The following is a 12,125-nucleotide window of genomic DNA, read 5'->3' on the forward strand; positions in this document are numbered from 1 at the left end:
CTGACCTTTTAATTTTCCCTCTGAAATCTCTCCTTTGAAATCAGAAGAAGCTAGCTCATCCCACAAGCTTTGCGATCAGTATTCCCCGCCGTGATGGTCACTCGCAGCAGCCTGACTTTCAGTGGACCTCTAGGCAGTGGTAGGCAACACTTTAACTGCTGCCAGGGCATGCTCTACAGACCAGTGCAATCAATTTAGACGCCACTCCATCCTCATTTCCGTGTGTCTGCTTCCTAGCACCACAGTAGGGATTAAGCACGTTTCAATGCTCAGTCAAAAGGGCAGAAACTTCTGTAGGTATTTCAAACAGAGATGGACTTTATGTCAAGAGTTGATTTCAAGGGGGGCTGGGAGAGCTAGAGGGGTGTGAGGGAGGTGGGGGAGTTGCCACCTGGAGATCAGGAAGCTGGGGACTGCTCCAGGTGCTACGGCAGCACAGAAACTCGGGGCAGATCTGCCCGAACCATCATCTGTGTTGGTCCCACTCACTGTAACCTCTGTGGTCACAATCTTGCAGCCAGAGCCACCAGGTAGATAATGCTGCCTCCTACTGCCCTGCTGCAACCTCTCACAGGTGCCTGCCCTTGGCAGAACCTAACATGGGCCAGCTGGCAGGGACTGTGGGAAACATAGTTATGTGCCTTGCAGCGCCCTGGGTTACCCAGGAGAATGTACAGCCAGGCACTGCTGTGAAGATAAAGTGAGCTGGCAGCGCCTGTGGCTCAAAGGAGTAAGGTGCCAGCTCCATATGCCAGAGGTGGTGGGTTCAAAATCCAGCCCCGGCCAAAAACTGCAAAAAAAAAAAAAAAAAAAAAAAAAGAAGATAAAGTGAGCTAACTGATAAAAAGAGCTATGACAGCATCAGTAGGACACTAACTCATTGTGCTTTTCCCAGCGTGGGGGTGGGGGAGAGGCAGGGGCGGCCTCAAGGATAATAGTGTCTTTAGTTCTCCTAAGGTCTTAGGTTTGAAGTTGATTTCTTTAAGTGGTAAGCACTTTCCCTGTCCTCCAGCTGAAGAGTTTCTGCTTTGCTCCTCTTCCTGCTTCTCAAATGATTAATAGCTGCACACATCACCTACCAATCCCACACCCGACTTCTCTTGGCTCTCTTCGTTCAGCTCTCTAAACATCTTCCTCTTCTGGTATCTTTCCTAATCTTAACCCATCCTGCTCTTGAACATACAGCACTGAAAAGAGAAAAGACAAGCCATACAAAAAGCAAGATCAGCTAAGGAACCAAGACACCTCAAAGCTTAAAAATGTCAACCTCAGAGCTTGTTTCTTGCGTGGACCGAAGGGTTCTACTATGCTGCTAGTTCTTCTGGGGCAGTTTCTTGCCATTGTCTTTGTGACTGTCAAGGACTTTCCCAAAAGGTCAGGAAGCAGAGAAAAGGAAATCCTTGACTAAAAACAGAATGTTGAGGGCGGCTCCTGTGGCTCAGTAAGGAGGGCACTGGCCCCATATACTGAGGGTGGCGGGTTCAAACCAGGCCCCGGCCAAATTGGAACAAAAAAACAAACAGAATGTTGAGGCTGAAGCAGCATCTCCTGCCTCTGCAGACCCAGAGGAGTCTGCTCTGAATGTCTTTTTTTTTTTTTTTGTAGAGTCAGAATCTCACTTTACCACCTTTGGTAGAGTGCCATGACGTCACAGGATTCACAGCAACCTCTAGCTCTTGGGCTTCCGCAATTCTCCTGCCTCAGCCTCCCAAGCAGCTGGGACTACAGGCGCCCACTACAATGCCTGGCTATTTTTAGAGATGAGGTGTCACTCTGGCTCAGGCTGGTCTGGAACTCATGAGCTCAGGCAATCCACCCACCTCGGCCTCCCAGAATGTTAGGATTACCAGTGTGAGCCACCGCACTCAGCCCTAAAAATTCTTACCTTAAAGCTCTCCATTTTCTGCTGCTCTCAGAATGTAAGCCAAAAGTACTACCCACCTTCCTGAGCTGGTCTCACCTACCTTGCTAACCACACCTGCTGTGTGCTCTACCTCAATAAGCTCCAGCCATGCTGGCCTTTTGGTTCCTCCAATCATGAGACTACCTGCTCAGGTGTTATTCCCATATGCTGTCTTGTTCAGAAAGTTCATCTTGCCCTGGCTTTTTTGCTTGCTGGCTTCTTTTCTTTCTTCAGATCTGGGTGCACATGTCGCTTCTCAGAGAAGCTACCCTATCACCCTCCCATGGTTTGGTTTTCTTCATAGCTCTTACCATTGGAGGACATTTTAACCTAGAACTTGGGAGCAAGCTCCCCAAGACCAGGGACCATGAAGTCTTGGTCACCATCTGTCCCCTTGTGCCTAGTAGTGTCTGACATGTATTTCTGTACTCAATTATTTGGGCCAGGACCTGAGGTCACAATGGGGAAGAAAACATTGAACCTAACACATTCCAACCAAAACCCCTGTTACAACTGGTCCCTCACACGGTATGGTCCATCACAAAAGAAGGCTCTTACTGGGGGGCCAATTCTCTCTTTTCTTCAGACAGGGTCTCCCTCTTTTGCCTAGGCTGGAGTGTAGAGGTGTGATCATAGTTCACAGCAACCTCAAACTCCTAGCCTCAAGTGATCCTCTTGCCTCTGCTTCCCAAGTAGCTGGGACTAAAGGAGCATGTCATTGTGCCTGGTTAATTTTTCTATGTTTAGTAGAGACAGGGTCTCAATCTTGCTCAGGCTGGGTTTGAGATCCTGAATTCAAGGGATCCTCCTACTTCAGCCTTTCAGAGTGTTGGAATTGTAGGCATGAGCCACTGCACTTGGCCCTCTTTACTGGGCTATTTCAGGTATCTAGTACATTCTGTTGATGATTCATGGCACATCAGAAAGTCCTGTTGTTATACCCAAAGCGGGTGGAATAGAGAAATGCCAGCATACTGAGTCCAAATTAAGCAAGGGTCCTTTTACTGATCTGCCAGGCCAAGAGGGGTCTCAAGCCTCAGTCTCTTAACCCCTAGAAGCAGTGGTGGAAACCTTTTATAAGGGGCTTTTGGTAGGGGCAGGGGAATCCTTAATGCAAACCGAATTTGACAAGAGCCAACAGCTGGTAAGGGGAGTCCTTACAAGGGGAAGCTGGGGTTTTGTGGTTATTATTGAACTCTCAGCTGAGCTTCCGGTCTTAAAGGGGGAGTGCTGAAAGCCCCCAGGAAGATGGAGTTGGCTCTGTCTTCAAATGAGGTTTCAAATCCTACCACTTCCCATGATCCTTTGAAAAGTTAAGTTGAACCACCTTATTCTTCCATAGGCCTCCTCACTCATTTGGAAAGAAGTCTGTGGTCTCTGCTGTCCTTGCTCTGGCCACCTCCTGCCATTCCTTTTCTAGGTAGTTTCACCTTAGCCCTGCTGGCCTCCTCATCACCACCTACCTTCTTTCTGGCTCTCTACTTCTCCCCCACCTCACTATCAATAGCCAGAGGGGTCTTTTTAAAAATGAGGACACAGTTCATAACTCCATTGTTGAAATCCTTCAACCACTGCCTGCTTTTCCTAGGCAAAATTCCAACAAGCCCCAGTGCTGGCTGCCTCTCAAATCTCATCAGGAATACCTGGCTCCCCACATCAGTCTTCCCTGAAAAGGCTGTTCATGCTAGGCCTCAGGACCTATGTATCTGTAGAGTGCCTCATCCTGGGAAAAAGCTTCCTCCTACTGAGTAGAGCTTGATTTCTTTTATTTTTTTTTTGAGGCAGAGCCTCAAGCTGTCCCCTGGGTAGAATGCCATGGCATCACAGCTCACAGCAACCTCTAACTCCTGGGCTCAAGCAATTCTCCTGCCTCCGCCTCCCAAGTAGCTGGTACTACAGGTGTCTGCCACAACGCCCGGCTATTTTTTTGGTTGCAGCTGTCGTTGTTGTTTGGTGGGCCTGGGCTGGATTCAAACCTGCCAGCTCAAGTGTATGTGGCCGGCCCCTTAGCCGCTTAAGCCACAGGCGCTGAGCCTTGTTTTCTCTTTTCTATCGCCCTGTAAGCTCCAGTTGCTCTGTATCTGCTCACACTGCTTTGTTTTCCTTCCCCAAAGGTCTCAGTACCAGACAGTGGAGCATGTCTTTGCTTATTTTGTCTTCCCCTCTCTAGAGCATGAGCTTCAAGAAAGATTTACTTTTGAGACAGAGTCTCACTATGTCGCCCTGGGTAGAGTGCCCTGGCGTCATAGCTCACAGCAACCTCCAACTCTTGGGCTTACGCGATTTTCTTGCCTCAGCCTCCCAAATAGCTGGGACTACAGACTACAACACCACCGAGCTATTTTTTTTTTTTGGTAGTTGTCATTGTTGTTTGGCAGGCCCGGTGCATGTGGCCGGTGCCCTAACCACTGAGCAACAGGCACGCCGAGCCTAAAAAGTTACTTTCCATTCGCCGCATTCCCTCTCCCCGCAGAGCAAGCGCTTGATCCGCAGTTACTGGGTGACGAGGCTCTGAGGGTGAAGCCTTTCCTGGGCTGTCGGGAGAACTCTCACCCATCCTTCAAAGGGCCCATCCTAATCCCAGCCCTTTGGGAGGAAGGAGGATCCCTTGGGGTCAAGAGTTTGATACCAGCCTGAAGAACACAGTGAGACGTTTCCATAAAAAATTGTTTTAGATTAGCGAAGCGTGGCGGCGCGTGCCCGTAGTCCGATCTACTCGGAAGGCTGAGGCAGGAGGACCGCTTCAGCCCAGACGTTTAAGGCTGCAGGGAGTTAGGCCAACGCCATGGCACTTTCGCCCGGCGACAGAGCCAGACCCCGTCTCAAGAAAACAAAACCGAGTTCCAGGCCTCAGGGCCGCTTCCTCCGCGTCCCGCGGGCAGATACGCGCGCCCCACGGCACGAAGACGCCGCACGCGCGGGCGGTGTGAGCCCCGGAGGCGGCGCGCGGGGCATCTCGGGGGATGTAGTCCCCTAGAAGGTCCGCCCCGGCTCGCGGCCGCGCCTCCCAGCACTACAACTCCCACGCGGCAGCGGGACACTGGCTGCCCGCGCCGGCCGACGGATCGGGCCTCCGGCTCGCGCTCGGGCCCTGGCTGGCGCCGCGCTGGCGGGGTAGGAAGATGGCGGACGTGGCCGCGGGCAAGGACAAGTGTGGGGAGCACCGGCTCGTGTCGCTGCCCCTGTCCCGCATCCGAGTCATCATGAAGAGCTCCCCCGAGGTGTCCAGCATCAACCAGGAGGCACTGGTGCTCACGGCCAAGGCCACGGTGAGCGGGCCGAGCGCGGGAAGAAGAAGGGGGAACTGGGGACTGCCCTTAACCGTCGCGGCCGACCCTGCGGGCTCCCAGCGCCGTCCAGTCCCCTTCGGCCAGTGCGCCGCTTAGCTGCCCGCTCCCACGCCTGTTTGCGCGCGCGCGCGCGCCTTCGCCCCGCCCAAAGGCTCGCTCCGGTCCTTCTTCACAAGCTTCACCCCGCCCATAAGCCCTCTCCCGCCCTCCCTCGCCCCGCCCACTGGCCCGCTCCCGCCCTTCCCCGCTGGCTTCACCCCGCCCACAAGCCCGCTCCCGCCCACTGGCCGGCTCCCGTCTTCCCTGGCGCGCTCTCACCCCACCCCCAGATCAGTTCCCGTCTTCCCTTGCGCGCGGCGCGTACCTCGCGGCCTTCCCGGTTCAGTGGACGGCGATGTAGACCCGCTGGTTTTCGTTGGGATTCTGTGGCGGCGGCTCCACTTTTGTACCCCCTCGCAAAGCCTTCTATTTTGTAGTGACCAGCCTGCCTGGTAGTTTGGGGCTCTAACTCCAGTGCCCCGTGCGAGGGCCGGTGCTCCCCTCGTGGATCCCTGGAGGCGCCGAGCGCTTCCCTCGCAGCTCCGGGCTGTCCTCCCGCGGCCGCGACTCCGGTTCTGCAGTTCCAGGATTCTCGAACCCGCCCGAACCTGGCAGTACTTCTAGCCAGAATTTAAGAAGTTCCAGGGAACTTAGTTTTACAATTGTGACAGCCCCCACCTGAGTGCAAAATAGATAAAATTGCTCACTTTTGTTTAGTTTTGACAGTGATGAGCCAGAAACTTTTTTGCTGTTAATCAGGGCCATGTTTAAGCTATACAGTTAAGTGTTTTAACTCTGCTTAGATTGCATTTTCCATTCTCCACTTGTACTTCAGTAGTTGTGTCCCTACGGAATGTAACAGAGCTGAGGGAAGTGGGAAATGACGGATTTCTTGCCTGCTTTGTGCCAGAGCCATGCTTTCTTGGCGCCCAGGAGGGTAATTTTTGATTCAGCATGAGATCTGGGACATTCTTTTTTGTTGTTGTTGAGGCCGAGACTCATTTTGTCGCCCTTGGTAGAGTGCTGTGGTGTCATAGCTCACAGCAACCCCAAACTCTTGGGCTCAAGCGATTCTCTTGTCTCAACCTCCGGAGTAGCAGGGACTGCAGGCGCCCGACACAACGCCTGACTAGTTTTATAGAAGGGGGTTTCACACTTGCTCAGGTTGGTCCCTGTGAGCTCAGGGCAACCCACGGGCCTCGGCCTCCCAAAGTGCTAGGATTACAGGCTTGAGCCACTGTACCCGGCCACATTCATGTCCTGCAGTTTCCTTCTGTTAGGATTATTGGACTAAGATTTATGCAGGCACTTCTCTGATCCCTCATTAACTGAACTACATGGATTAACCAAAGTCAACACCTTGGGAAAGACAGAGGCTCAATTTAGGTTGTAGCCTTAGGTCAGTGTAAGGATTGCATGTCTGTTCCTAGCATAGAAGAAGAGTTTGGGCAAAATGGCAAATGTGGCCAATTTTCAGCTTCAATTTGTTGATTACTATAGTTGTAGGTGAACACCTTATAAGATGTATTCAAATAGAAAAACATAAATGCATTCCTAACTTAGATATATAATCCTCTGGAAAATGCCTTCTTGCTACCATTTTTGATACGGCCTTGCTTTTCATGTTTCTCCTTTCCCCAGTGACTTCTTGTAATTTAATTTGAGTAACCAGGATAATCTGAAGTCTTTTAAACTTAATAGAAACATAAACTTAGTGTAATTTAAACAATTAAGCTCTGTGGTAATTTTTAAAGCACACCTTTCATGTTACTTTTTCATTTTGTTTTAGGAACTCTTTGTTCAATATCTAGCCACCTATTCCTACAGACATGGCAGTGGAAGGGAAAAGAAAGCCCTGACTTACAGCGACTTAGCAAATACTGCAGAGGAATCCGAAACTTTTCAGTTTCTTGCAGGTATTTAGTTTTTGTAACATTCTGGTTAAAAAATTAGTTACTGTAACTTTTTTTTTCCCTGTTCTTTCACTGAATGAGATATTTTGCTGCTTTCTCCAGGTGGCAAAGTTTACTATGGGTTGGCACAGGAAGATATTTTTAATCTTCTCTATTTTTTTTTTTTTTGCAGTTTTTGGCCAGAGCTGGGTTTGAACCCATCACCTCTGGCATATGGGGCCAGCGCCCTACTCCTTTGAGCCACAGGCACCACCCAATCTTTTCTATTTGAATATGTAATGTGGTGCACTTAGAACTATAACGAGGTCAACAACATGCACAGGATGTGGTTGGCTGGGTGAGAGGCAGCCTCTTCCCCATCAGGATTCTCCCACCACTGAAGGGAATACTGGGCCTGTCCACTAGGCCCCAGCAACAGAGTTAGTAGTGCTTGCTGCCCACAGGCAGCGGGCCCACAGCTAAAACGATCTAAAGTCTACCCAGCAGACGTTAGGCAGCCCAGCCTATCTCAGGGTGCGGAGTGTTGATTACAGAAATATTGTATGGAGCGCATTGGTTTATGGTCAGTGGAATGCGAATGAGTCTATGGCATTAGTCAGAAGACAATGCTGGTTTCTCTGATAGTTCACACAGAAGAGTAGCCTGAATTTTGTCTTGTTTTGGAACCTGTTATAAAAGCAGGAACTAGTACATTTTGAAATTTGTATTACTGTATTTATAGTCTACATAACCGATTGTTGATGTAAGTTTTATGTTTTTAAGATATATTACCAAAGAAGATTTTAGCTAGTAAATACCTGAAAATGCTAAAAGAAGAAAAGAGGGAAGATGATGATGAGGAGGAGAATGACCACGATGACGAAAATGACAACGAAGCTGAACCCTAAACTAGAGTTTTAAAAGTCAGCCTGGTGAGGAGCCTCCGGGGTCAGCACAGTTGCTTTGGTAGATGTGTGGCTGCTACACCTTTATCTCTCTTCCTTTTAAGAGACTTCCAGTTTATTGTATCCTTTCCTGGCTAAGATCAGCATCTCAGCACTTACACCACAAACAGTCCCAGGGGAGGTGACCCAGACAGCGGCCTCTGAGAGGGCATCGCTGCAGTGGGAGGTAACTGAGAAAGCTGCCGGGACGGTCGGGCACTGCTGGTTACTCTGCTCAGCTCCAAACTGGAGAGGCAAAGATGACTTTGCTTCATTTTCTAATTTACAAATAGATTTTGAAGAGCTTCTAAAATACCGGTTGTGTAAATTCGTATATGTATATTGTGGAATTCTTATAAACAGATTCAGTTTTAGCTAAATTTGTAGTTTATAGGTAGAGTATGTTACATCAGAACTTTTATATTTTGCAGGTACTGGATTCAAATGTTAATCTTTTATACTTTTTTCTATTAAAGATATGTACATATTTTTACAGAAGTACTTTTCAGAACAAGTTTTAGAGTTTGCTGTTGGTGTAGTGTTCTGTTGTTTACTGCTTGAGAATTTTGTGTAATTTAAAAATAAGCATTTCCAACACTTTCATTACTGGAGTAAAATTCCAAGTCAGGATTACCAAACAAAAAGAAATATTTCTTCTGCATATGCATGTTCTTAAAATTAAAAAAAAATATTTTGTGGGGTGGCGCCTGTGGCTCAAGGAGTAGGGCACCGGTCCCATATGCCAGAGGTGGCGGGTTCAAACCCAGCCCCGGCTAAGAACCAAAAAAAAAAAAAAAAAAATTTGTGTATTGATAATATCTCTTCTTACTGTTCTTTGCTTTAAATCCTTTTACTGTCTAAGAGAAAACCATAAGCCTTATTTTTTCCCTCATATATGGTGAATGTTTGACTCCTGTCTCTTCAATGTCTCTTAAAAAAAAAAAAAGAATTATAATTTACGGGCGGCGCCTGTGGCTCAGTGAGTAGGGCGCCAGCCCCATATGCTGAGGGTGGCGGGTTCAAACCCAGCCCCGGCCAAACTGCAACCAAAAAATAGCCGGGCGTTGTGGCGGGCGCCTGTAGTCCCAGCTGCTCGGGAGGCTGAGGCAAGAGAATCGCGTAAGCCCAAGGGTTAAGAGGTTGCTGTGAGCCGTGTGACGCCACGGCACTCTACCCGAGGGCGGTACAGTGAGACTCTGTCTCTACAAAAAAAAAAAAAAAAAGAATTATAATTTACATCCAGTAAATTACCCTTTGTAGTGTCCAAAGTGAATCTTGATGGATGCGGAACAGTTCCATCACCCAAGTGCTGCCCTCTGCACCTGTGCAGTCGCTCCACCACCCCCCCCCCCCCCCCCAGCAGCTACTGTTTTCTGTCCCTCTTATTAAACTTACTCCTGAGTTTGGACAAATGTAGTCATGCATGTAACCACCACAATTAAGATACCACAGTTCTCCCCCCAAATTTCCTCATGGTCAAATCCATCCCCATCTTTTACCCTGGCAACCACTGAGGTATCCTCTGTCCTTGTAGCAGGGGTCAGCCAGTTTTTTCTGGAAAAGGCCATTTAGCAAGTATTTTAAGCTTTGTGGGCTTATCTGTCACAGCTACTAAACTCTGCCACTGTTGTACAAAAGCAGCCGTAGATGAAAGGAATGAGTGTGGCTATACTTCAATAAAGCTTTATTTCTGGAAACTGAAATTTGGATTTGGTATAACTTTCATGTGTCATGAAATCTTTTTTCTCCAGGCATTTAAAAATGTAAAGTTTTAGCTTATATGCTGTACAAAAACAGGACTGGGTTTGGCCTAGAGACCATACACTGCTGACCAGACTTGTCTGGAAAAGTCTTACAAATAGAATCATACAGTATGTAGCACTTTTATTATTTATTTATTTATTTATCTTTTTGAGACAGAGTCTCAAGCTGTTGCCCTGTGTAGAGTGCTGTGGCTTCACACCTCACAGCAACCTCAAATTCTTCGGGCTTAAACTCTCTTGCCTCAGCCTCCCAAGTAGCTGGGACTATAGGCACCCAGCACAAGCCCAGGTATGTTTTTTTGGTTGTAGTTGTCATTGTTGTTTGGCAGACCCGGGCTGGATTCGAACCCGCCAGTACTGGTGTATGTAGCTAGCACCCTAGCCACTGAGTTACAGGTGCTGAGCCCAGTATGTAGCATTTGAGTCTAATTTTTTTCTTTGAGGCAGTTTCACTGTTGCCTCAGGTTAGAGTGCCCTGGCCTCACCCTAGCTCACAGCAACTTCAAACTCCTGGGTTCAGGGTGGCACCTGTGGCTCAGAGGAGTAGGGCGCCAGCCCCATGTGCCGGAGGTGGCAAATTCAAACCCAGCCCTGGCCAAAAACTGCAAAAAAAAAGAAAAACAGAAACAAAAAACCTCCTGGGTTCAAGCAATCCTTCTGCCTCAGTCTCCTTAGTAGCTGTGTCTATAGATGCCTGCCACTATACCTGGATAATTTTTCTGTTTTTAGTAGAGACAGGAGTCTCACTCTTGCTCAGGCTGGTCTCAAACTCCTGACTTCAAGTGATCCTTCCACCTCAGCCTGCCAGAGTGCTAGGATATAGATGTGAGGCACAGTGCCCAGCCAAGTCTAATTTTTATGTTTAGCATAAGGCATTTGAGATTAATCCATGTTGTTGCAGGTAACTAGTAGTCCATCCTTGTCTTTGCTTAGTAGCATAGTATGGACACACCAGTTTGTTTTTCCATTCCTTTATTACATGGATAATTACTTAGATTGTTTCCAGTTGAAGAGATGGTGGTCTCACTCCATAATCCAGGCTAGATCATAGCTCACTGTAGCCTCCAACTTCTGGGCTCAAACAGTCCTCCTGCCTCAGCCTCCTCAGTAGCTGGGACTACAGGTGTGTGCTGCCACACCTGGCTAGCTTTTTATTTTTGGTAGAGAGGGGAGTTCACTTATTCTGTCCAGGCTGGGTTCAGACTCTGCTACTCAGCCGATCTTCCTGCTGTCATCTCCCCACTGTGCCTGGCTTCTCTCTAGTTTTGATGATTATAAAGCCCTATCAGCATTTGTACACAGGTTTTTTTTTTTTTTTTTTTTTGAGACAGATTCTCACTATGTGCCCTCGGTAGAGTGCCGTGGTGTCAGTTCACAGCAACCTCAAACTCTTGGGCTGAAGCAATTCTTTTGCCTCAGCCTCCCAAGTAGCTGGGACTATAGGTGCCTGCCACAAAGCGCAGCTACCGGCTATTTTTTGGTTGTAGTTGTCATTGTTTGGCAAGCCAGGCTGGATTTGAACCTGTCAGCTCCAGTGTATGTGGCTGGTGCCCTAACCACTGAGCACAGGCACCAAGTGTACACATTGATTGCATGTTATACATTGGTAAGAAGTGCCAATATGTTTTCCAAAGTGGCTGTGCTATACCGCATTCCTGTCAGCAGTGAATCATTCCACTTGCTCAGCAAAACTTGGTATCAGTTTTTGTTGAGTTTTGAGTTTTCTATGTTATGAATACTAGTCCTTTGCCAGATACGTCTTTATTCTCTTAATAGCATCTTCTAAAGAGGAGGTCTTAATATGGGGAAAGTCCAATTTATTCATCTTTTTTCTTTCATGGATCATGCTTTTTGTGTCATACCTAAAAACTCATCACCAGAAAAACAAAACAAAACAAAAAAACCTCATCAGGTCCAGTCACAAAGGCTTCCTGCCACTCTTTCAGGGGCTGTGCTTGGCCTGCAGTGCCTGTGCCTAAAGCATTGTGATGTTTAACAATCCCCAGGACAAATATTAATCCACCACAGCACTTCAGATCCAGTCATCTGGGGAGCACTGACATGCTAGACTGTACAGTAGCTTCCTAACTGGTTTCCTATCATGTTGCATACTGCTGTTAGATCATCAAAATGACTTTAGGAAGATGAGTTTCCTTTTCCTGGTTAGAAGTGTTAGAAATAGCTGATATTTTGAGTAGCCAGTGAGGGCTGAGCCCAGTCTACGTGCGTTACATATATTTTCATTGAATCCTCACAACTTGCAAAGTAAACAACCACATTTTACAGAGAAGGGA

The 12,125-nt window shown here is 48.0% G+C and overlaps 1 protein-coding gene across 1 annotated transcript; it reads left to right on the forward strand.

Moving 5' to 3' along the window:
• The first annotated feature begins 4,247 nt into the window (after nucleotides 1-4,247).
• Nucleotides 4,248-9,232, forward strand: CHRAC1 (chromatin accessibility complex subunit 1). The gene is made up of 3 exons (XM_053559562.1): nucleotides 4,248-5,172; nucleotides 7,022-7,148; nucleotides 7,908-9,232. The coding sequence occupies exons 1-3, from the start codon at nucleotides 5,026-5,028 to the stop codon at nucleotides 8,030-8,032; spliced, it is 399 nt and encodes a 132-aa protein (XP_053415537.1). The 5' UTR covers nucleotides 4,248-5,025; the 3' UTR covers nucleotides 8,033-9,232.
• Nucleotides 9,233-12,125: the final 2,893 nt, after the last annotated feature.

Source organism: Nycticebus coucang, chromosome 13 (genome assembly GCF_027406575.1).
Source record: "Nycticebus coucang isolate mNycCou1 chromosome 13, mNycCou1.pri, whole genome shotgun sequence".
Lineage (NCBI taxonomy): Eukaryota > Metazoa > Chordata > Mammalia > Primates > Lorisidae > Nycticebus > Nycticebus coucang.